This window comes from Doryrhamphus excisus, chromosome 20 (assembly GCF_030265055.1).
Source record: "Doryrhamphus excisus isolate RoL2022-K1 chromosome 20, RoL_Dexc_1.0, whole genome shotgun sequence".
Lineage (NCBI taxonomy): Eukaryota > Metazoa > Chordata > Actinopteri > Syngnathiformes > Syngnathidae > Doryrhamphus > Doryrhamphus excisus.
In genome coordinates, this window is record NC_080485.1 from 15,618,050 (window position 1) to 15,645,000 (window position 26,951).

Genomic DNA, 26,951 nt, shown 5'->3' on the forward strand with positions numbered 1-26,951 from the left:
GTTATCCAGGTGCTGTCACGTGAAGCGTGCATCCGAGGGCTTTATGACAGCATAATGTTATCATAAAGCTATCTGTATTTCATACGTAGTATATGCTAGCATGTCTTACAAAGCATTTTTCATTCACAACGTATGCTGCATTCAGTGTCGTTCGTAAACATCATGACCTGAAAGCATTATTATCTGCTTTTATTGTGTTTTTCTTTCCGTTACTACTTCATTCAAACTTATTTTATGACTAAAACATAATTACTTCTGTATGTTATAGTGCCACCGATGGCCTTGGCATGACCTTTACAACACTAAAAATATCTTGGGACGTTTATAATCAGTTATATTTACTCATCATTTGTACTTTTTTAGGTGTTTTTTTTAATTATTATATGTACCCTTACATTCATTTAGAATGTTTTCTTTGGAGTATTGTACTGCGCTATTATACTCCACTGTGGGCGTATTTTTACTATGAACTTTTTCTTACATTACACTTTTTTGGTATTTTTTTCAATTTATTTTCAACAATATTTCAACTTTCTTCTGTATGTTTCCCCCCATAATTTTAAGACTTTATTTTCCTAATATTTGTGCTTTATTATCATTATTTAACTTTTTACCAACCTAATTTTCCAAAGAATTGTAACATTATTTTGTAGTTTGTGACGATAGACGCTTTCCAATTATTTTTCAACTTTATGCCGTTTTTTTCCTTAATATTATTACTTTAATTTCTTAAAATTTTGTGTCGATTCTCATAAAAAAATATTTTTTTTTCCATTTTTGCTGTTTATTTTGTACTTTACAATGTGCTCAAGGACAATAATTGGCTGTCATTGGCCCCCGGGCCGCACTTTTGACACCCCTGATGTAGTGCATATAGGCATTAATTTTTTTTTTCAAATATGAAATAAAAAATATTAAATAAAGATATCAAAATCAGTAAAAATATGAAGGATCAATGTGAAGTTAATTCGAATTATTTTCTAAATTAAAATAAATAATTTAATGAAAATTAATTTGTACAAACTGTGACATTGCGTCATGAATTGAGTATGAATTTAGTAATAAGTCATTCCTGATAAATTTAATATATTTCTTGATGATTATTGTTAAAATCGCCGTGCTTCCTCCACGGGTGAGATGAGGGCTGATTTCTCTTCCGGGTCAACCGGGTGTCCCCAGCATGCTACGTGGGAACGAACCGCATTGTCCAACTCCAATGTCGAAGCCTCGCACCCAAACGCGACGCCAAGTTGCGTGTGCGGCAGCGTGGAGAGCGGGAGCTCCGCCTCCACTCGCACCTTTTATGCAAATGTTGCATTCGCGTAGCGTGTGCGGCTCCTGTGCGGCATGTGTGACAAAACACATCCCCCGGCAACCCCAAACCCGCGTCGTGGACTTGCCGTGATAAGACGTCGCGTCCGTGGAATGAAACGTTCAGGGACGCGAGGCGAAACGTCATCGTGGTCGTGTTCAGTATATACGCTGTGAAGTTTGAAGCGGCGAGAGGACCCTGAACGCACCTTGCATCCAGCCACAGCAGCGATGGGGGGTCAGAACAGCAGGAACAGTAAGTCCAATAAATGTCAGCTAAATTCAGGGCTATTATGGCTATTATTATTGTTGCTATGATGGTTATTATTACTGTAGGACTTGATGTTTGTACAAGTGGCGTGCTGGTAATTGTAGCAGTTAGCTAACATCCTCCAGGGCGAGTTTTGGCATCAAACATGAAAAAAAAGCTGTGCAAATAAACCATTCCTGAAATGCAAGTTCTTGTATTTCTTCTGAAAGATAATCAAATGTTGGCAGCTTCACTTAAGTATTTTATCAAGGCTTTTTGTCTTATTGTGAAAATAGTTTGCATGCAAACTTTGTTGTCATTTTGTCTTGTTTTTAACGTTTGAAGCTTTTCCATGTGATGCTTCACAGCCAAAGACGTTTATTTATTTATTCTTCTATCTTTAATATATTTTCTTGAATGGCAAAATCCACTCATGTTCCTTGATAATATTCCTTGATGTATAACTTGTTCTTCAAGCTATTTGTCCCCATAGAAGATAATGTAAAAAAGTCAATTAATCTGTTCCAGGGTCAAGCTGGAGCCTTTTTTGCATGTATTTAACATTCTTAACTGTCATGTTATAATATAATTCTTAGATAAGATGAGCTACATTTAGATCACAGTTGGTTTTCAGTTCTATGGTTATCATCACCTCTTTGCAACTTGTTCTTCAAGCTATTTGTCCCCATAAAAGATAATGTAAAGTCAATTAATCTGTTCCAGGGTCAAGCTGGAGCATTTTTTGCATGTATTTAACATTCTTAACTGTCATGTTATAATATAATTCTTAGATAAGATGAGCTACATTTAGATCACAGTTGGTTTTCAGTTCTATGGTTATCATCACCTCTTTGCACCTTTCTTTAGTGGCATAACAAAGTCACTAGGAAATCAGTTTTACTCTCAAAGCGTTGCTTGCCTTTGTTTGGCTCATCAGAGCTAACAGGGTATTGTCTTTCAAGGTCTTATTCAACAATCAGGAAACGCTGCTCATGTTTTAAAGCAGCGGATTGTTGAATCTGACCTCGAAAGCGGTTGTTTTTCCCGTATCAGCGCCTCAGTTTCACACGCTGCGCCGTGAATCAGAGCTGCTGAGCATTCCGGTCCACCAGACAAGACAGACAGATGGATTCCATCCCTGCCAAATTTCACCTCGAGGGCGTCTTGTTGGTGTTGAGTGGCGATATTGGTGCTATGTTGGAAAATTCTCCACCGCTCATCCTCGTGGAAGTTGAGAAGCACAAAAATCAATCCCGTCGTGTCGTCTTGATCCTCTTGTCGTATCTCAGACATATTTAGCGGTATATCTCTTCAAAGGGCAATACTGTAGAAAGTAATATGCTTTAGAGTAGTCAGTGTACAGCTGTATGACAGCATGGATTCATCATCCACTGAAAGTGAACGACCACACCGACGTTATTGTCCAAATTGTTCTTACCTGGCACGGCCTTAATCCTCTTGGCCGTGGAATTGACGATTATCCATCCATCCATCCATTTTCTATGCCGCTTATCCTCACTAAGGTCACAGGGGTATGCTGGAGCCTACCCCAGCTGACTTCTGGGGAGAGGCAAGCTACACCCTGGACTGGTCGCAGGGCAGGTTTCCTTATGTTGGAAAAATGGCACAATTGCAGTGTATCATGCTCATCATGAACCGCAGCTCCCCCATTGGCGGCAGCACTCATGCAGACGCTGCCGTTTACATACTTGACTGTAGGTTCTGTTTCAAAAAGGTGGGGGGGGGGGGTCATGTTATGTTGCACAAGGTCACAGTCCATGTTGGAATTCATGTTTCTTGTCAATGAACCGTAGCTTCCCCAGTTCCAGTGGCACTCATGCAGACACTGCCATTTAGTACATGCCTGACTGTAGGCCCTGTTTAACAGAAAGGGGGGGGGGGGGGTCATGTTCTGTTGCACAAAGTCACAGTACATGTCGGAATTCATGTTTCTTGTCAATGAGCCGCAGCTTCCCCAGTGCCAGCAGCACTCATGCAGACACTGTCATTTAGTAAATGCTTGACTGTAGGCTATGTTTAAAAAAAAGGGGGGGGGGGGTCATGTTCTGTTGCACAAGGTCACAGTACATGTTGGAATTTATGCTTCTCATCAATCAACCGTAGCTCCCCCAGTGGCAGCAGCACTCATGCAGACACTGCCATTTAGTACATGCCTGACTGTAGGCCCTGTTTCAAAAAAATAAAGGGGGGGGGGGTCATGTTCTGTTGCACAAGGTCACAGTAGCACTGCATGAGTGCTGCTGCACTCATGCAGACACTGCCGTTTACATGCTTGAGTGTAGGCTCTGTTTCAAAAAGGTGTGTGGGGGGGGGGGGGGGTCATGTTCTGTTGCACAAGGTCACAGTACATGTTGGAATTTATGCATCTCATCAATCAACCGTAGTTCCCCCAATGGCAGCAGCACTCATGCAGACACTGCCGTTTACATGCTTGATTGTAGGCTCTGTTTCAAAAAGTTGGGGGGTTGGGGGGGGGGGGTCATGTTCAGAGTCCATGTTGGAATTCATGTGTCTTGTCAATGAACCGCAGCTCCCCCAGGTCCGGCAGCACTTGTGCAGCCGCAGATAGCTTTTGTCTCCTTATTGAAATGTTGAGTTTGCGAACATTCAGGAAATTGATTCAGGAATCTTTTAACTTGACGTGTTTTGTTAGTCAAACACAACAATTACGTTCAACAACAACCACGAGAAGCAAGACAGTCCTGTTTTGTTCTTCCGAGAAGACGTGACGTTACACGACACATCCAGCATGGCGGAAGTGTTTATTGTTGCGAGTAGAACAATCCAGATTTGTTCTACAGCCAACAAGGGGCTCTCTCTTTGTCTTGGCTGATGGAGATGAAATGTGGACTGTCCAAGTGGGACATGTTGATCTGCTGCTGACACTCCATTCTCTTCCAATAGCAGCAGCCGTGATGTCTGAGGTGGCAGCCAATTAGATGTTGCCAATCCCGGCTGTCTCCCTGATTGATAATTCATACCCAGGCCCCGAGCCTCTTGACCTGTCAAGGTTGGAGGGGGAAAAAGGTTAGCGAGGATAATAATAGTGTGGGTGTAAAAAACACAAGGAAGTTTGACGTCAAGCAATGAGGAAATATCACAGTAATTAAAACCTGAAGAACACAATTTGGCATCTTAAAGGAATTTTTTTGGAATGTTTCCCATCATCCACAATTCTTATGTAATACATAAACACACATCTTTCTCTTTGCTGTGCGTTATAAAGATATAGCTAAAAAGAGACGGCTAATTAATGCACAACACAGCTATTCCACCTAGAAGAATCGATTCCACATCGTAGCATAGAAAGGAACGCTAAACCTCGTGTTAACTTTTTCAAACTCAAAAACACAGCAGCAGTGGCGGCATCTCCAACGTGTAGCGTTAGCTTCCGGTGGTGGCCTGAGGCATTGTGAGCTAGTCGCTATAGCAGGCTAGTCGCTAGCTGGCCAGTAGCTAGTCGCTGTGGTGGGGCAAGGTGTGCCTGTAACTATGCCGGTAACGTAGTTCTTGGGCGTAACAACTTTAATAACAGCAATAATAAGCTCGAGCCGGGTTAATACGCAAGTCACATGATTTAAACGAAGCGTTGTTGGCACTTTTTCGAAAGGCAGAATGGGTGCGTTCCATTACCTGCATTCTTTGCGGCCTATTTTAGCTGCTTGTGGGCTATGAACTGCTCAAGTTAATCCTAGCCGACATGCAAGTGTAAGGGGGCGCTAACCAATAAACGAAATAAACCTTGGATGCTAACCAGTCCATCGTAAGACGAAATAAACCTTGGACGCTAGCCACACCATCGTAAGACAAAATAAACCTTCGACGCTAACCAGTCCATCGTAAGACGATATAAATATTGGACGCTAACCACTCCATCGTAAGATGAAATAAATATTGGACGCTAACCACTCTATCGTAAGATGAAATAAACATTGGACGCTAACCACTCCATCGTAAGATGAAATAAACCTTGGACGCTAACCAGTCCATCGTAAGACGAAATAAACCTTGGACGCTAACAAGTCCATCGTAAGACAAAATAAACTTTGGACGCTAACCAGTCCATCGTAAGACAAAATAAAAATAAACCTTGGACGCTAACAAGTCCATCGTAAGACGAAATAAACTTTGGACGCTAACCACTCTTGTCGTAAGATGAAATAAACCTTGGACGCTAACAAGTCCATCGTAAGACGAAATAAACTTTGGACGCTAACCACTCTTGTCGTAAGATGAAATAAACCTTGGACGCTAACAAGTCCATCGTAAGACGAAATAAATATTGGACGCTAACCACTCTTGTCGTAAGATGAAATAAACCTTGGACGCTAACCAGTCCATCGTAAGACGAAATAAATATTGGACGCTAACCACTCCATCGTAAGACGAAATAATCCTTGGACGCTAACCACTCCATCGTAAGACGAAATAAACCTCGGACACTAACAAGTCCATCGTAAGACAAAATAAACTTTGGACGCTAACCAGTCCATCGTAAGACGAAACAAACCTCGGACACTAACCACTCCATCGTAAGACGAAATAAACCTCGGACGCTAACCACTCCATCGTAAGACGAAATAAACCTTGGACGCTAACCAGTCCATCTTAAGACCAAATAAACCTTGGACGTTAACCACTCCATTGTAAGACGAAATAAACCTTGGACGCTAATCACTCCATCGTAAGACGAAATAAACCTCGGACGCTAACAAGTCCATCGTAAGACGAAATAATCCTTGGATGCTAACCACTCCATCGTAAGACGAAATAAACCTCGGACGCTAACCAGTCCATTGTAAGACGAAATAAACCTTGGACGCTAACCACTCCATCGTAAGGCGAAATAAACCTTGGACGCTAACCAGGCCATTGTAAGACGAAATAAATATTGGACGCTAACCACTCCATCGTAAGACGAAATAAACCTTGGACGCTAACCACTCGTAAGACAAAACATGTCTTCCATAGCATTTTGACCACAACCCATAGGGGGCGCCACAAATGTCATTTCCTGTCATGGCGCGTATTGGTTTAATAGCATAAGGTGTTTATACGGGAATATCCTATTACATTTTGGTGTGATTTCTGGGCCTTATTATTAAAAATGGAACAATATTTGTGTGTCATAGGTGCCATCCAGGGACTGGCTCCCTACCATACGCACCGCCACTACGATTCCACGGTGCGCGTCTACCCGTGCCCCGAGCCATATGCAGACGCCCCCAGCAGCGCACCTCTGGTCTTCCACCCGAGGACGAAGGGCGCGCAGATCATCGTGGACCCCTCACAGAAGATCGCCAGGAGGACGGCCAGCTTCTGCGACGCCATCGTCTTCAGCAACAGACCCGTCGCGGTCAATGAGGTGGTGCGACTTGAGGTGAGCATTGAAGCATTGAGAGCTTCTACGGCAACAACCGTGGTTTCTTATTTCCGATTTAACGTCCTCCAGATCATCGACAGCCAGCCCTCCTGGCAGGGCGCGCTACGCATCGGCTTCACAACCACCGACCCGTCCAAAATGACCCCAGAAATGCTGCCCAAGTATTCGTGTCCGGATTTGGCCGCAAAGCCCGGCTTCTGGGCGAAAGCCCTGCCAGAAGCGCTGCTCCACAAGGGGAACGTCATCTCCTTCTGGGTGAACAAGAAGGGCCGTGTGTTCTACCAGGCCTACAACAGCAACCCCAAGCGACTGTTCAGTCACGTCGACGCCTGGAGTCGCCTCTGGGTTCTCGTTGACGTCTACGGACAGACCAAAGGAGTCCAGCTTCTCGGTGAGTACTTTTCACCATCTGATGCTTCAGCTGTTCTACCTTCCCCACACCCACCCGAAATAGCTCAGTGGAAAAAGATGGTGGGAGATTAGCTAGGTTGTAAACGCAACACTTGTTAGTCACAAACAACAACTCCCCAAAGGCTTTTTTATGATTTTTTTGGGAAAGTCTAAAGGGTCACCGGATGAAAGAAGTGCGATCGTTAACAGCATCTTCTCACTGGGTCACTTCTCGTAAAATTTGGAGAAGCATTGATGAAAAAACAGCTGCGGCCCATTTTCAAAACAATGCAGGAAAAAACGACTTTATTCTTCCAGTACGGATTAATAAGAATTTCCGAGAAGGGCTCAGCCTCTCGTGTTGGAACACTGCCCAAACTTTTTTTGTATGCTTAAATTCCACATGAAAATCAAATCTATGTAGGTCCAAATCTGCTATGCTTCCATTTTAGCCGACAAAGCGAGTTTCAAACACGGCCTGTGGGTGTATGTAACTTTAGTAACTTTTTACAAAAAAAGTGCCGCAAGGCATGCTGGGGAGCAGGAAGCACTCCAAGTGACGGGTGTGGTGTCGGCTCCCAGCATGCATTTTGTAAATAGGTGCAAATATGTGCAACAAATATGTTGTTTATCCTCCACTAGGGCTAGTAGTTGCCCAAAGTATGTGTTCAATGAAAAAAACATTGAAAAATAATGGTAATGGTAATGGTAATGGTTTAATTTCATTTGAACATGCATCAGATTACAATTGAGTGCATCCCATAATCAGTTCCCAGTTCCAAAAGGAGTAGGAAGAAGCAAAGCTTATTAAATCCTACCCCTCCATCTGGTACTTTTACAATCAGTAACTGTTACATTTGTTCACTTCCTGCTTTCCTAATATCATTTAAGTGTTTTATATATTGATTTAATTTTGTAAATTAAAAATAATTTTTTTATTTTTTTGTCACTTATTAAGTCCTACCCCTCCATCTGGTACTTTTGCAATCTGTAACTGTTAAATTTGTTCACTTCCTGCTTTCCATAATACAGTTGAAGGTTTTTTTTTTTGTTTTTTTTTTTTTAAATGTACCTCAGAAATTGTTTTACCATACCATTACCAGGTATGATCAAACACATACGAGGAATTTGTTTTGGTGAAGTAGGTGCAGACACATCTATTAAAAAATGAAAATACAAAATATACAGAATACAGTATAAATATATATACACAGTCTGTTTTTGTTTGTTATTCCGCAAGTGCAAAGTACCTCGTACCAAAGTAATAATAAATACAAAACAAACAATAATAATAAATACAAAACAAACAAAATTAGAACAAACCAAAAATGTTGAAAAAATGCAGCTTTATTTTGAATTTGCTACTTTTCAATCACCTCTAGTGTGTATTTTCTTCTAATAGCCAATAAAAAGAGGCTGCTAATAAAAATGTAAGAGGCTCCCGTATGTTGGACTTCACAAAGCATTTAACCTCATTTGAGGCCCTCGCTATCTGGTGTTGTGATGTCTGCTCCCCAGCACCAGAGTGCCACTATCTGGGGGTCCGCTGGCCTGGCGGTGCTGCCCGGCACGCAGCTCTTGGTCATCCCGAGGGGGCCGATGATGTCAGGTCTGCTGGGGTGTTTTTTTTTAAAAAAATTTTTATTGTTGTTGTTGAGGACAATGGAGCCTGTGGAATGTCTCACTCCTGGGATGACAGTCAGAACGTGACATCATGTGTCACGTGGTGGGGGGGGGGTGATACTTTGTTTGTATTTCTGGCTTATCTTCCGTCTTTTCATGCTTGTTAGTAGCCATTGTGCTTCCAGCTACATGCAAGTATAATCTGCTTTGCAAAAATATGGCACAGCAGGCTTGCACATGTGCCGTTTTGCATTTGGCGTCCTGATAGTGCGCCAGCTGCAAGAGCGAACCCGATTTCCACCTGCTGTTATCTCCCCATCGGTCCACGTCTGCAGCAGTTGTTTTAGGGAGAAACAAATGGAGCGTGGAGCTGTGAGTCGGATCCATGGAGGGGAGAGAATGACCTTGGTTTTACTTGGGAGATGAATGCGGCTGATAGGGCTAGTGTTAGTTTTGGGGGGGCTTCTTGGACCAAAGCCATCGGGGAAAAAACACTTCTTTTATCTGCTGAGTGTTAAAGTTCAAAGGCATAGTACAGTCTGATATGTTTAAGCTAAAATTGCATGCATGTTCATTCATTCATTTTCGACCGCTTATCCTCACGAGGGTCATGCTGGAGCCTATCCCAGCAGTCTTCGGGCGAGAGGCAGGGACTGGTGGCCAGCCAATCACAGGGCACATATAGACAAACAACCATTCACACTCACATTCACACCTATGGACAATTTAGAGTCGCCAATTAACCTAGCATGTTTTTGGAATGTGGGAGGAAACCGGAATACCCGGAGAAAACCCATGCATGCACGGGGAGAACATGCAAACCGAGGGTGGAATTGAACCCGACCAGGGTCCTAGTTGTGAGGTCTGCGCGCTAACCACTCGACCGCCGTGCAGCCTTGCACAAATCATATTTCTAAATCTTGTCAGATTTCTACTAAATTGTGAGATGTCCTCAAATCTCGCATGAGTTCTGCTAAAGACGCTTGTGATCCTGCGATGAGTTTTCTTCATCGGGTGGCCGGGCTCTCCCTCGGAGATAAGGGGGGGCGGCACTGTCATTCGGGAGAAACTGGAAGTAGAAGTGCTGCTCCGATGCATAGAGAGGAGCCGGATGAGGTGGTTGGGTATCTGGTAAGGATACCTCCTGAACGCCTCCCTGGAGGTGTGTTCAGGGCACGTCTGGTCGTTCTCATCCCATACCAATCTCATCGTTTGTGTTGAATTATCACATGGCTAAATTGCAGATGTTTGATTGGTCCTGTTTTATTGTCCCAAGCAAATTCATTGCTGTGCAAAGAGATAAAAATAGATTTCTGTCTTAGAAATTTGACAGTGAACGTGTTTATATTCATTTATTTGTTGTTTGCACATAACGCTGCGTTCAAGAGCAGCGCTGCGACCGGGCTAGCTGGCCTCAGATCAGTAAGCCGCCCTTAAAGCTGCAATGGATGTTGCGTAAGGGCAGATGCAAAATGAAACTATTAAAATCTAATTGCTCTTGGCAATTTAGGAAACATCTCTTACATCATCACACTTGTCAATAAGGGCCGGAGCACTTTGCCCAGATTTTTTTTTTTTATTTATCTGAGACACACAAGCTCTTACACAAGCATCTGACAAAGAGTGTCCTCAAGTGTGTTTTATGTTGTGTTTGTCTGCTGCACTTTGGCAGAAAGAATGCCTCAGCGCTGTATGTAGCGTGTTTGATTACATAAAAAATACTAAATAGATTGACGATAGAATGACAGCATGGTCCAGCTGTGGAATTTGCTTTGTGTAAGCTAAATCTTCACACAAAATAGTGAAAATGAGTGAAAATGTTTACTCCTATTATGTTGTCCGTGCTATTATTTTTATGATAAACAATGTGGTGCTGTTATTAAACCCCAAAGTTTCACCCTATAAGTCGGACTGACATGAAATTTCAAAAAACAAAAACAATTGATGGGACTCCTTGACTATTTGTCTTCTGATGATAAAACTATGAGAATATCTGCCTTTCATGTAAGCTAGTACGTCTGCCAAAGCATGAGCACAAATTAAAAAAAAAAAAAACATCTTGAAAATATGTTGTTTGGAAATATCTAAAAAAAAAAAAAAAAAAAAAGTCAAGTCAAAACCGTCATTTTTAACCATAAAATAGAACACGATGAAAGTGGAACATATGTATTTATAATGGAAAATAACAAAATTATTTATAAATAAATAATAAATAATAAATAAAATGCGGTATACTGAATCCGGCAATTTAAGTATAAATATTATATTATATATTATCATATATATTATTATATTTATATAATATATAAATGCAATAAAGTGGCTCAAGAAGGCCACTATATAAATAATTCCACAAAAAAACAACAGAATTTTCTCCAAACTTGCATTTCCGGATCTTCTGATCTGATTGTTAGAAACTGAGGCGTGGTTAAGTGGTTTCTGTTGTGGCTCGCTGGAGAGTAAACGCTTCATACCGGCGCACCGGCGCCGCTATGTGCTAACTAGGCAGCTAACTCCGGTGCTATATATACCCGGACTTTGGCAACACCGCCCACGCCGGGGATTTTCATACATGGAAGCCAGGTTCCAACTGTGAGGACGTATGAGGCGCTATCTTAGTGGTTTTGAAATTTGCATGACTTTCATGCCTTGGTGGTATCGTACCTTGAAACCAGTAACCCCCCCCATAGGTAGCTAGACGGTATGTATGGTCATCATAGCACAGCTAAAACAATACTCAGTCCTCTGTACAGAACAAAAACTTAAGTTTATTCCAGAATTAGGTCACATCGCTACCTGCACTTTTCCCTAAAGTGGATCACATATGGGAATTTTCTGCATTCCCGCTGTCAAAAAAAAGCATGTAACACAAAGTGTTTGTCTCCCAGTCCCAGAAGACCACACTGCTTTGTTCAAGCATGATGGATTCCTGCCAACTTATATAAGCCAAACAAGTCAAAGGTGTCTTTTGATGGATGCAAGAAACTCCACCAGGGGTTTTTGTTTACTAGAAAGGGATGAGTCACTTAATCATTGACACGATGCTAGCGCTCCGCTAGGCCTGGCGTCAGCTACAATTGTCTGCAACTCGTCTGTGTGGCCTTTGGAGAGGAGAAGAATTTGAAATGTCTTGGAGGGGAGGGCCCGTCGCTCTTCGGTGATGAAGACATCAGTCATTCCTCCATATAAGATTACATTAAGACCGGAGTGGAGACAATTTTTTTTTTTTTTTACGCTAGTACAGTAACACTCTGAGGACTTTCCACCTCAGGAGACAGATCTAGAAGTTTGACAACTGCGGCAGAAAAGTTTTCAGCTGTAAATATTCTGGCTGTACAGGAAGAGACTATGGATGGATTCCATTATACAGCGGTACCTTGAACGTGTTGCTACATTTCTGTATCAGAAGTCCAAAAAAATCTCACAAGGAATCCATGCCAGCCGTTTGTCAAATCACGCAAGACTTCACAAATCGAGACCGCTGCTAAATTTTGCGAGACTTTCTAAAATCTCCCAGGACTTTCTCTAAGTTGCGCAAGAGTTCCACAAATCTTGCAAGAGTTCAAATAAATCACAATACTTGGCTAAATCATACACAACGCCCTCTAAATCATGTAAGATTTCCTCACATCTTCAAAGACTTCTGCTAAATCCTGCAAGAGTTTTACTCAATAATGCAAGGCTTCTTCTAAATCATGTGGGACCTCTTCAAATCTTCCACTGAATAAAGACTTGGTCAAATCTGGTAAGATTTTTGCAAACTCTTGTAAATCTTCCCAGACAAATCTTGCAAAATTTGCACAAAATATCACAAGACTTCTGCAAAATCACTTGAGACTTGTAGTAAATCACCTGCAACCCGCTAAATCATGCAAGTCTTCCTCAAATCCTGTGAGACTGTTGCTAAGTCACGTGAGATTTTCACCAAATCTTGAAAAATCTTGGGAGTCTTTCATTACATCACGTTAGACTTGCATTCATTCACTTCCGCTAATCTTGTGAGACATTTGTTAAGACGTTTGTCAGACTTAAATAACACTTCCTCAAATCTTGCGAGATGTCCACCAACTCACATAAGACTTCCACAAAATCCCTTTAGACCTCTGCTCAATCACGCAAGGCTTCTTCAAATTGCGCAAGACTTTTGCTAAGTAGTGTAAGATTTTTGAAAGTCTTGTAAGCTTTTGCCAAATCACGTTTTCTCAGATCTCACGAGACTTTGTGCAAGATCACGCAAGACTTCCACACGTCTTGCAAGAGTTCTGCAAAATCACTCACACGCTACTCATGAAAAATGTCTTAGTCACCCAAGAGTTCTGCAAAATCAAGGAAGACTTCCTCAAATCAAGCGAGACTTCTCGAGATGAAATCCGTGGTCAGAGATGCGGCATTGTGAATAATTCCCGCCTCCACCTCTACCAGATCCATCACGTCGCTATCTCAGTTTTATATCAGCTCTCTGGTATGCAACTGTCATCATCTCGGTAACGCTTGGCTAATCTATGAACCGGATCTTCAAGATAGGTGAGAGTGAGACATCAGCATAGAGATGCAGTGAAGTCAGTCAACAGTACCCCCCCCCCCCACCCCCCCTTGTTGCTTATTTTTGGAGCATTACAAAGCGCACTTGCTTATTGTTTCACGTGTCAATAAGAGATTATGTAGCCATGTTTGATTTGGGGATAAGATAGCTTTAAATAGAGAGGGGTCACTTTGTTGCCTACAAGTGACACAAGATACACACAGCAGATACAACCATGGGTCACCTTGGTGCTCGGCAGGGAAGAATAATGCCCCCGTTTTCAGTGCACAAGCGTTTACTATTCTAGCATTATGTCCATACTATACAAAATACTGATACCATCAGATAGCAGATAGCAGATAGAGCCGTCATTGCACCTCAGATCCCTAAATCACACAAAGAGATGTGGTCGACTCACCCGAGGCTTACACTAAAGCACGTGGAATATCTGCTAAATCTTACAACACTTTTGCAAAATCACGTGCGACTTCCTCAGGTCATGTGAGACTTCTGCTAAATCATGTCAGACAATCTGAGATCATGTGAGACTTCTGCTAAATCATGTCAGACAATCTGAGATCATGTGAGACTTCCTGAGATCATGTGAGACTTCTGATAAATCACGTGAGACTTCCTGAGATCATGTGAGACTTCCTGAGATCATGTGAGACTTCCTGAGATCATGTGAGACTTCTGCTAAATCACGTGAGACTTCCTGAGATCATGTGAGACTTCCTGATATAATGTGAGACTTCCTGAGATCATGTGAGACTTCTGATAAATCACATGAGACTTCCTGAGATCATGTGAGACTTCTGATAAATCACATGAGACTTCCTGAGATCATGTGAGACTTCTGCTAAATCACGTGAGACTTCCTGAGATCATGTGAGACTTCTGATAAATCACGTGAGACTTCTTGAGATCATGTGAGACTTCTGCTAAATCATGTGAGACATCCTGAGATCATGTGAGACTTCCGATAAATCACATGAGACTTCCTGAGATCATGTGAGACTTCCGATAAATCACATGAGACTTCCTGAGATCATGTGAGACTTCCGATAAATCACATGAGACTTCCTGAGATCATGTGAGACTTCTGATAAATCCCGTGAGACTTCCTGAGATCATGTGAGACTTGTGCTAAATCATGTGAGACTTCCTGAGATCACGTGAGACTTCTGATAATCACGTGAAACTTCCTGAGATCATGTGAGACCTAATGGGATCATGTGAGACTTCTGCTAAATCATGTGAGACTTTCTGAGATGTTGTGAGACTTCTGCTAAATCATGTGAGACTTCCTGAGATCATATGAGACTTCTGCTAAATCACGTGAGACTTCCTGAGATCATGTGAAACTTCTGCTAAATCGTGTGATACTTCCTGAGATCATATGAGAGTTTTGCTAAATCACATGAGACTTCCTGAGATCATGGAAGACTTCTGCTAAATTACAGCAGACTTCCTGGCCGGGCTTGTATATTCGTTTTTGCAGTTGCACAAGAATTGTTTTGACCGTGTTGTCAAATTCTAAAAAATGCCCCTACTACTTCCTGGCTCTTTGACATGTAAACTTAATGTAAATGAGTCTGTTTTCAAGTCAACTCTGCCTCGTACATCCCAGCCGTCCAAGAACAACAGCGTGGTGTATTAATGAAATGCAAAGCCATCTATCAGCGTGTTTCCAGCCAGAGGCAAGCAGATATCAGCGAGGTGGAAAGGCAAATATGTTGTCATCATTTAGCCGTTTTCTTCTAGAATTATTACTCCAAATCACAATGAAGCAGTGTTGTTCCTTTTTGTCCTGCAAACATTCAGTGCTGATCAAAGCAATAAATCACTTGAAAGATAAACTAAGGATTCTTTTCAAGGGAATGAACATTTAAACCTGATTAGAAAGTGGAGACCATTTCCCAAGGTCTCCACTTTAGAAAACCACTGGAGCTTGTAACCTCTCCTCAGGTCCACACGGAGATAGGGGATGCCTTTTTTAGGTAAAAAGCATCTGGCTTGACACGACTGGTTCGAGGCCGTGCTAAACCTGTTGTTTCTCGCTAGCTGCATGGAATAGCCAATGAAGCTAACATGTTTTTGGAATGGGGGAGGAAACCGGAGTATCTGGAGAAAACCCACGTAAGCAGAGAATTGAACCCAAGACTCCTGACTGTGTGGCCTATGTGCTCACCACTCCACCACCGTGCAAAGTTTCATATCCCCCTCTGTTATTGTACCATAAGCCTCCCTTTTTAGGCCGTCTCTGGACAGATGACTTCACTTTAGAATCATCTCTTCTCCATGTTGTCCCGGATCGGCCCCCTGCTTAGTGCAAATCCCCAAAATGTGCAAGGGCGCCAATGTGCGTACGTTTCATGCAGTTTTGACCACACCACCGCTTCTTGTCCAAAAGCTCCTAATTCCTCGCTGCCACGCCAAGGAACAAAGTAAATACACGTGTAGCCAAAACTTTAGTGCTTTCGCAACATTAGGTACACCTGCACTATTTATTGAATACTGGAGAAGCCAAAACATTAGGAACAGCTCTCAGTGTGATGGGGTGCAGCACATTGATACCAAAAAACTGAGCTGAGCTTTCTATTGTGTCTGTTAGCTGTGTATGTCTGTATCTACACAATTTCATCCATTATATATTTTTATATACACTTGTAGGAGAGTATTTTCAAGGTATTCTTTTTAATAATATACAAATAATTATTTTTATGTAAAAGTAATATTACATAATTTTATTATAATATTATTTAATAATTATTAATAATATTATAAATAATAATTATTCGTAACAAATAACAATTTAATACTTGGATGTTCCCATTAAAACTGTTTACAAACTGTTTAATCTGTTTTTAATAATATACAAATAATTATTTTATATAATAGTAATATTACATTATTTTATTATAATATTATTTAATAATTATTAATAATATTATAAATAATAATTATTCGTAACAAATAACAATTTAATACTTGGATGTTCCCATTAAAACTGTTTACCTGTTTTTAATAATATACAAATAATTATTTTATATAATAGTAATATTACATTATTTTATTCTCAAATTTAATAATTATTAGTAATATTATAAATAATAATTATTCATAACAAATAACAATTTAATACTTGGATGTTCCCATTAAACCTGTATACAAACTGTTTACCTGTTTTTAATAATATACAAATAATTATTTTTATATAATAGTAATATTACATTATTTTATTATAATATTATTTAATAATTATTAATAATATTATAAATAATTATTCATAACAAATAATAATTTAATACTTGGATGTTCCCATTAAACCTGTTTACAAAAGGAAAGAATGGGTGATTTATTTACAATAAAATGGGCAAAAACAATCTCAGAACAATATTTATTTTCTATTTTCAAGGTCAAAAAATGCCATTTGACTGTTTTCTGCAGAAAATTAGTAATTTTAGTAAATTAGATAATTTGTAAGTGATAGCTGTTTAAGCCGTAATGGGGGTTCCTGGCGTTGTGTTGCAGTCGTTGTATTGGAACTCCATGAAGTCGTTCAGGTGCTCTTCATGTGTTTATTTTTAGAACGTGAGACTAACCTTCATGCCAGGTTAGACGTTTGTGTCGCCGTCAAGCAGGATGGCATTCGTGGCTTCTTTTCAATCCGGACGAGCATCTTTTGCCTTGACGGTAATGTTTGGGTAGCAACTGGCTCTTCCAGTTTGTGGTTGAGGGTGCCAAACCTAAGGTGACGTGTCACAGCAGGTACATTTCTAGAAGTAATTGCAACGCAATCTTTAAAGGGTGGAGCAAGTCTTGGTTATTTTTAGGGTTATGTATTGTTGTCCGATTGGTTTATCGTTGCCAGCGTACGTGTTGTCCTCCATCCTTGTGTAAGCAGGAAGTAGTCCCACGGTCAATCTAGCGGAGCACTTACCAAAGCGGCACAACAACATTTTTTTACAGATTTTAGAACTTACATAATGCGCATTGTTGATTTTTGAGAAAATGAAAGGCATTCAAGTGCACCTCATAGTGTGGAAATGGTAATTTTTTTTTTTTAATGCCTGTTACATTTTAGTGAAAGAAGTTAGGACACCCCCAACTTAACGAGAAGGTCAGTGTTGACGTATTTCACTACTTGACTTGACATCGCTTTTCTCAGGAGATTGAAAAGCTTTTTTTTTTTTTTTTACTTTTTGCTTCTTTAAGGACCACTTCATCCTTTCCACTTCATCCCCGCACTTAATCACGTCTTTGTTTCCCGCTTCAGACTCGCCGGCCGCCGAGCAAAACGTTTATTGAACACGTCAATGTAGGATATAATCGCCATTGTGTTGGCTACGTGCTAATCTCAACACACCGCAGCACTTTTTAAAAGACTCAATTATGGCGTCTTTAAGCTGCCGGCTTTTATGAAACCGACAGTCGTTACGAGACTCGCGGGACTCGCAGGACCGAAGTGCTGGTCTTGCGTGCTTTCACTCCATTCCTCAGCACGAAGAAAAAATAACCAAAAACTATTAAACTGTTTAAGGTTCAGAAACACAATACCGAGTCTGAATCCCAGTCCCACTCGTTAGCGCTCCCCTTGGTCTCACCCGTTTTTCCCCACTGAGGGACGAATAAAGGAATATCTTAATCTTAATCTTCCTCTTAAAAAGAAACAGGACGGCGCTTGATTCCCATTACGTTTTTAGCCTCCACCGCTTGCTCGTGATGTCGGCAGGTGAGACCATTCATTCATTTTTCTACCACTTATCCTCACAAGAGTCGCAGGGGGTGCTGGAGCCTATCCCAGCTGTCTTCAGGCAAAATGCGCCAATTAAGCTAGCATATTTTTGGAATGTGGGAGGAAACCGGAGTACCCGGATAAAAAACCCACGCATGCACGGGGAGAACATGCACACAGAGATGGTCGGACGGTGGAATTGAACTCAGGTCTCCCGAGCTGTGAGGCCGCCGTGCAGCCCTGTGAGACAATTCAATCTTCATAATGAGATAAGGTAAATAAATAAGGTAAATAAATAAGGTGAAATAATGTCTGCATTATTTTGATGTTATATAGCCCATATCGCTGCACGGTGGATGAGTGGTTAGCACGCAGACTTCACAGCTAGGAGACCAGTGTTCAATTCCACCCTTGGCCATCTCTCTCCAGTTTCCTCCCACATTCCAAAAACATGCTAGGTTAATTGGCCACTCCAAATTGTCCATAGGTATGAATGTGAGTGTGAATGGTTGTTTGTCTATATGTGCTCTGTGATTGGCTGGCCCGCCTCTTGCCTGAAGGCAGCTGGGATAGGCTCCAGCACCCTCCACGACCCTCGTAAGGATAAATGAATGAATAGCCCATATCAACAAATGTATTAACCTTAGTAGTCATTATATAAGGTTTAAGGTATAATAGTAATAGTAATATTGCAATAACTGGATGAAAACTATATATATTTCAAACATGATTTTGTCTAGGTGTAGAATATTATATGCATACTCCACGCAGGGATTCAATCTGGAGATCCGAACCCAGTTCTTCCAAATGTCCTTACTGTGTGGCCAACATGCTATCCACTCGTCCACCGTGCGGCGTCCATATAATAAGTGCAGACAGATGCAAGGCTTGGTTTAGTTGGCGGTCTGCACTTATAATACAAAGTGCTAAGCGTGTACGCGTGTGCCCTAAACGCATCGTTAAGGTGTTGATGATGCAATGATAGGAGGTCAACAATTCATCAGGTCGTTCCCATATGTTAGCATCTTTTTTATGCAGCCTGCAAGGAGAAGATGTCAACGCAGGACAGACGACATAAAGGCAAGAATAGAAGCTATCTGGAGCGATAAGCGTGCTAAGAATAAGAAGCTAGTGCACACTCTTTACAGAGGAAGTAATTGAGTTGAAGGAGTTTATCAGCAACTGGCCGGAGATGTGCTCTCTCTGGGTGATAAAAGGTGAGGTTTGCCCCCCCCCCCCCAGCCCCCACCCCTCCTTCGCTGTCCCAGGGGGGGGAAACCCAAAGCTGCCGCGTCTCTCATCTCCTGTCTAACTTTAGCTTCGGTTTGAGGAACGTGCTAAACGTGGCCGCGCCACACGGAAAGACGCGCTTTATAGTTCCTATTTTGACGCCGGGAGACTTATGGAGGGGGGGGGGGGGGGTGTCGCTTCGTTTGACCCGACATGCGATCACGGCTCACGCCAACACGCTAACAGCCAATAAAGTCACCGCCAGGGTTTGTTATGTAAACATCTCCAATGGTGGCAAAGCGCTTACACAACACTTAGCCACCGGGCAGGATTCATACAAAGAAACATGGCCTCGTTATTTATACTTTATACAGTCTAATATACAACATGGCCGCACTGTTATGTGTTATGATAACAGTCATCTATAGGCTACCATATTTTATTGGGCTTTTCTGATGCGTTTTATCGAGGTGTGCTTGGTGCTCCAACGGTACACGCTTCTGCCTTTCATGGGTTTGATTCCCAGGTATCCGGCATAAAAACTAAGTCAAAGCCATTTGTGCGATTGGCTTGCTGACAGGGAGAAAGTGGGGAAGTTTTTGAGATTATTATTATTATTATTATTGTTATTATTATTATTATTATTTTAATTTTTATTTTAATTTTTATTTTAATTTTTATTTTAATTTTTATTTTTATTTTTATTTTTATTTTTATTTTTATTTTTATTTTTATTTTTATTTTTATTTTTATTTTTATTTTTATTTTTATTTTTATTTTTATTTTTATTTTATATATTTATTTTTATTTTTATTTTTATTTTATATATTTATTTATATATCATATATAATATTTTTCATTGGTTTAATTTTTTTTCTTATTTCATTTTGGTTTTTATTTTATTTTCATCACCGTTTTTCATCTTTGTTTTATTCTGTTATTTATTATTATTATTGTATTTCTTTATGATGCATTTAATGTAATTACATTTTATTTTTTATATTGCTGTTATTTTCTATGTATTTGTGTCATGTTGATTTTATTATTACATTTTTGGTCAGAAATATTTTATTAGTTGTATTTTATTATGCATTTTATATTATTATTTTATTATATTATGCATTATTATTTTATTTATTACATATTCTATTATATTATTTTACCGCATCATTTTTATTATTTATTTATTTATTATATATTTTTAGCTTTGAATGTTATCATATTTATGAGGTTATTATGCATTTTATTTGTTTACATGTAGTTTTATATTATTTTAATTTTAATTTAATTTAATTTAATTTAATTTAATTTAATTTAATTTAATTTAATTTAATTTAATTTAATTTAATTTGTTATTTTTCACGCCCACAGAGAGCGAGGTGGTTCCACAGGACTTGGGGACTCTCAGCATCAGACGCAAAACGTCCCAGCAAAGGAAGCGCGGCGCCCCCCTCCCCCTCAGCATGTTTGGTTTGCACATGGACGAATGCTGCGAGGAACATGGCGGCCATCATGATCATCATCATCATCAACAACAACGTGATCATCTTCATCACTCCATTGACGACATCCACTGGCGCCAACACTCTCAAGGCGAGCGACGGCGCTCGCGGCTCCCCGAGAACCTGGACACCGGCCTGCACGTGCACCCGGTCCACGGCGTGCACGTGCGCCTGCCGGACCCTCACACGGCCGTGCAGGTGCCGCACGCCGGCGAAGACAGGACCATGGTCTTCACTAGCCGGCCCCTGGAATGCTTGGAGAGCGTGCACGTGACGGTGCGCACCGGCGGCCGATGCTCTCTGTCCTACGGCGTGACGTCCTGCGACCCCGCCACGCTCAGGCCCAGCGACCTGCCGTCCAGCCTGGACTCTCTGGTGGACCGCAAGGAGTTCTGGGCGGTGGACAAGGTGGCGGTGCGGCTGCAAAACAACGACGTCCTCAGCTTCGTTGTCAACGAGGACGGGGAAGTCATGATGAGCCACAATGGCGTCGGCGTGGGGATGCAGCTGTGCGTGGACAACTCCAAGCCGCTGTGGATGTTTTTTGGTCTCCATAGCAACGTCTCACAACTCAACATCTTAGGTTAGTTGGCCTCGCTGCAGAGTTCTTCGTGATCATGCATTATTGAACGTAATTGCACTGAGCTTGAAGATGCGGGGCGTCCACCCACTGAGCGTTCCCTTGGCATCCGTCCTCCGTCCTTCCTCCTCCTCTCCTTCACTTGGAAATCTTCTCCAGACGTTTCCCACTCAAGCTGCGGGAGAACACAGGGGAGAGGGGAAGGAGGGAGGCGCGTCTCCACCCGCCCACTCGCTGCCCGGTTGCCATGGAGACGTGTAGCCAGCCAGCCGATTGACGGTCCGTGTCGCGGACGAGTTTGGTCAAGTGGAACAGACGGGACTGTGTTGCTTCCATGTGAGCCGAAGGCGCCTCTGGCTCCCTCTGGTGGACAAAGGCAGCTGAAGGAATCGGCTTAGAATGAAACGCTAGGCATTGTGGGATATATATAAAATGATCATTTTTCATTTTAAACTCATATATTTCTTAGCTACCTTTTGAGTGTTAAGTTGCTGCGTGATGAGTTTTGTATTTCTTGTAAAATGACAGTGAGTCAGTCTGTCAGACAGTGTTCCCTCCTTTATGCCGTTGATAGGTTCCCAAAACAGCCTGCCATAAGTGAAATCTGCAAAGTTTTGAGTGTTAAGTTGCTGCGTGATGAGTTTTGTGTTTCTTGTAAGATGACAGTGAGTCAGTCTGTCAGACACCGTTCCATCCTTTATGCCGTTGATCGGTTCCCAAAATAGCCTGCCATAAGTGAAATCGGCAAAGTTTTGAGTGTTAAGTTGCTGCGTGATGAGTTTTGTATTTCTTGTAAGATGACAGTGAGTCAGTCTGTCAGACAGTGTTCCCTCCTTTATGCCGTTGATAGGTTCCCAAAATGGCCTGCAATAAGTGAAATCTGCAAAGTTTTGAGTGTTAAGTTGCTGCGTGATGAGTTTTGTATTTCTTGTAAGATGACAGTGAGTCAGTCTGTCAGACAGTGTTCCGTCCTTTATGCCGTTCATAGGTTCCCAAAATAGCCTGCCATAAGTGAAATCTGCAAAGTTTTGAGTGTTAAGTTGCTGTGTGATGACTTTTGTGTTTCTTATAAGATGACACAGTGAGTCAGTCTGTCAGACAGTGTTCCCTCCTTTATGCCGTTGATGGTTCCCAAAATAGCCAAAAAGTGAAATCGGCAAAGTAGCCAACTTAATTTTTCATAATTTCTATTCTTAACTTTCTATTTTTTCTATTCTTAACTTTTTCATTTTCTCACATTTCTTTCTTGTTTAAACGCAATCAAAGTTTACATTTTATTAGAATTGTAATCAACATACTAAGAAATTATTAAGTGACTCGCGCGTATTTTACTCCTCTAACCGTGCCTCGGCTGTAGTGTTTTTGTATCCTTGTTAAAAGACATTGCTCCTACTGTCATGTTACCTCCATGTCTCCATGTCCATGTCTGTGACACATGTCATCCATTTTAGGCTCATCTCTAGACTCAGATGTCCAACATGGAGGCCACACTTTACCACCCAAACTCAATACGGTCCAAGAGACGCCCCTCGATTCCCACCCCAACCTTCCTTCGCCCACAGGTATACGCCAAAAACTCATACTTTGTCTTTTTATGTTTTTTTACTTCAGCGTGTTTTTGATACTCTTTTCCATGATCACACATCATCCAAGTGTAAAAAGAAGTATGTCAAAGAACTAAACAAGTACCGTACACGATAAAAGAGTCCTTCTTGATGTGTTGTTGTCGATGTTCAGGCTCATCTCTCCAAAGTTCGTCGCCGTTGCGGTCGCGCAGCAGTGTGGCTTCCAGCAACGACTCCGAGTTCAACCTCACCACCGTCTACGACAACCTGCTCAATTCCCGCTCGTCCCAGCCTTCAGCGACCACAGGTGCGCCCTTTTTTTTTTAAAATTATTTTTGATGTTTTTCAAATTCTTACCATACTCTTTGAAAATGTTAAAACTATTTTTACAACTATATTTCTCATATTATGAGAAATAAACCAAATATTATGAGCATAAAAACTCAATGTTAGGGGAAAAAATGTCACTGTCATATTATGTATCATATATTATATGAAAAACAAGCCAAACTTTTATTAGCATCACATTTTAATATTTTCAATTTTTCAATATATCAATTTTTACATGCATTTTAATATGTGGAAAAAACAATATCATTTTAGAAGCAAAGTCAAATATTAAAATAAATTATTTAGTAAATCATAATTTCCAAAACTGTTGGTTAAAAAAATATTAAACTAAATAATAACATTTTAATATTGTGAGAAACAAACAAAACATTTATTAACATTTAAAAGTGTCATATTATGTGAAAAATGAACATAATTTTAGAAGCAAAGTTGAACTATTAAAGGAAATTATTGTTAAAATAAAAAATATTAAAAAAAATATTGTGTTATATTGACAAAATAATAGTTTTAATATTACTAGAATTAAGTCCAAATATTATGGTAATAAAGTTGTAATATTATAAGAAAAAGAAAGCTCATGGGAAGAACGTTTTATTTCCTTTTTTTAGTTTAAGTTTTGGTTTTATTAAATTTGCAGTACTTCATATTTTTATGCCATGTACTTTATTAAGACATTAAGACATTTCCTGTTCTTCCCTTCTTGTCAGACACGGAGCTGATGTCTCCCGCCTACATCGTGGAAGCTCCGCCCTCGGTGCCGGCGTCGGAGGAGTGCGCCATTTGCTACGACAACATGGTGGACACGGTGCTGTACGCCTGTGGCCACATGTGTCTGTGCTACAAGTGCGCATTGAAACTGAAGAATGACAATTCGCCGTGTCCCATCTGCCGCAAGAAGATCAAGGACATTATCAAGGCCTACCGCGGTTCCTGAAGGAGCTTTGGGTCGCCATCTGCTGGACGAGCCAGCACAGTGGTACGGTACCTTAAACGGGTGGAGCCATTGAGATGCGTCGGCCATTCTTGGACGTCACCTTCTTTACGTAGCAGGCGTGGTGCTCGATGAACACTCCTTTTAGCGAATCAAACATCAGGGATTGTTATTTTATGTCAAAGCAAAAAAGAAAGAAATGTAAATATGATGTTTATATCATCAAAGATGATTGAGGGAGACGGTCACTTATTTTTTTAAGGCTTTTTAACACGATTTTCCTGCAAGGTAGTCCAGTTGGAGCGACCAGGACAGGCCGCCATTATCACAAGGAGAGTTGATGAAGCCGTGTCGACACCCACAGGATTGTTAGCGCTAGCAGGCTAAGCAGTGGAGCTCAAACTTAACGGTGCTGCTGCTACTTGCTTCAACACACTAAAGTGCATTAATACCACAGAGCATCACTCATGTTAGGGCCACATTGAAACAAAAAATTGTTGAATTTACAAATTTATCCTCGAAACTTTTTTCATTACTTTTTAAATTTTTTTTAATTTTTTATTTTTTTTTTTTAAAGTCCAAAAACATTTTCTGAAAAAAATGCTCAGAAAAGTTAGACTTAATGAATTTTTTAAATGTTACAAGACAAAAGTCATAAATTTATCACCAAAAAGTTGACATTTATGAGAAAAAAGTTTAAAAAAAAAAAAAAAAACGTAAAACAAGCCAAGGAAAAGTCCCCCCTTTTCATAGCCGTCTCAGGCGATGCCTGTTACGATAAAATCATTTTTGAGAATAAAGTCATAAATTTCTTACAAAATTTGTGAGAAAAAAGTCATACATTTAAGAGAAAGGTTATATTATGATTTTTTTTCTCTTAAATTTGCAAGCAATTTAAGAGAAAAAAAATTTTCATCAAATTGTTGAATTTACGAATTTATCCTCAAAATTTTTTTCATTACTTTTTTAAATTTTTAAATTAAAATTGTTTTTTTTTAAAGTCAAAAAAAAATTCTGAAAAAAATGCTCAGAAAAGTTAGACTTAATGAATTTTTTTAATGTTACAAGAAAAAAGTCATAAATTTATCACCAAAAAGTTGTACATTTATGAGAAAAAAGTAAAAAAAAAAAAAAAAAAACAGTAAAACAGGCTTTTCATAGCCGTCTCAGGCGATGCCTGTTACGATAAAATCATTTTTGAGAATAAAGTCATAAATTTCTTACAAAATTTGTGAGAAAAAAGTCATACGTTTAAGAGAAAGGTTATATTATGATTTTTTTTTTTTACGATTTTCTTTTAAATTTGCGACGTTATTTTTGAAATATCCGACGATTAAAATACTGCATTATAACAGGCATTACCTGAGACGGCTATGAAAAGGGGGGACTTGTGGCCGTTGTTTGATCTTGTAAATTTACAACTTTTTTCTCTTAAATTTACAAGCAATTTAAGAGAAAAAAAAATTTCATCGTAAAAATTTGACGACTGTTTTTCTGATATTCCTTTTTGTTTTCCTTGTTGGATAACTGCAACTGGTTGGATAATTCATAATTAAATTGTCTCTCTCATAATATTACAACCGTTTTTCAAATATCGTCATGTGAGTTTTTTCTCACAATGATAAAAATGTATAAAGAAGAATCCCTGTTCACGGTGGAGGTGCTGCTGCAATAATAATAATAATAATAATAATAATGCCAATAATAATGATAATGTGCAGAGAAACGGGCCAGGGGGACGAGAACGTCCTTGTTTACATGACCTACACCACAAATATGCTCTCCACGTGCTGTGCAGCGTCCCCACAGCAGAAGAAGAACAAGCATTAAAAAGGTGAAAGTGGCTGCAATTGGATAAAAGCGATGCAAATAAAAAGCGCGATGAGGTGACAAATAGCGCCAGGTGGCTTTGTTTACTTCGCTCAAGTGGAACGTTTGCTTGCGTCGAGCGACAAGGATGCATTGCTTTTTTTCTTGCTTCTCATTTGCATATCCGCGGCAGAGTGCTGAAAGCTATTTTCAGCCCTTTTTTTTTGTTATTATCGTCACTTTGTAGACACGTCACACGAGTTAATACGCTTGTTTTGATGAAGCACGCTTGAATTCATGGAAGCGTTGAATTGCCTTCATCGGGTCACCGCACTGCTGCTTCTCTCCTCAATTTCATCATCGGAAGGAACAAATTTGGAATGGAGTAGGGGTGTCCAACATGCGGCCCAGGGGCATCAATATTGCTTTGTAGACCCTCAGCACATGTAAAAAACACATGACTAAACAAGAAAACAATCCAAAACAACAATATTTCACAAGGGTAGTCATTTTACGAAAAGGCAAAATTCTTTGTGGGAGAAAAAGTATTTTCCAATATAATTTAAATTATAAATTTTCCAAAAAAATTGGAAAATTAAGTTGTGAAAAACTTGTAGTACGAAAATAGTAATAAAGATAGTAAGCATAAAGATATAATACTATGGGAAAATCGATTTTTGAAGTATAAATATTACTGGGACACTCCGGAATATCATGGAAAAGATATTAGAAGAAAATATGTTTT

At 40.2% G+C, this 26,951-nt stretch overlaps 1 protein-coding gene across 1 annotated transcript in view; it reads left to right on the forward strand.

Annotated features, from left to right (window-relative positions):
* The first annotated feature begins 1,181 nt into the window (after positions 1 to 1,181).
* The window catches only part of LOC131108158 (E3 ubiquitin-protein ligase NEURL1-like), a 26,270-nt gene continuing 500 nt past the window's right edge, over positions 1,182 to 26,951 (forward strand). The window contains exons 1-7 of the mRNA XM_058058980.1: positions 1,182 to 1,567; positions 6,715 to 6,962; positions 7,035 to 7,356; positions 20,840 to 21,553; positions 23,002 to 23,112; positions 23,288 to 23,422; positions 24,174 to 26,951. The exon at positions 24,174 to 26,951 is cut by the window's right edge and continues 500 nt beyond it. Of these exons, the coding sequence (XP_057914963.1) occupies positions 1,543 to 1,567; positions 6,715 to 6,962; positions 7,035 to 7,356; positions 20,840 to 21,553; positions 23,002 to 23,112; positions 23,288 to 23,422; positions 24,174 to 24,400 (1,782 nt within the window). The 5' untranslated portion in view covers positions 1,182 to 1,542 and the 3' untranslated portion in view covers positions 24,401 to 26,951. The remainder of the gene's footprint in view (positions 1,568 to 6,714; positions 6,963 to 7,034; positions 7,357 to 20,839; positions 21,554 to 23,001; positions 23,113 to 23,287; positions 23,423 to 24,173) is intronic.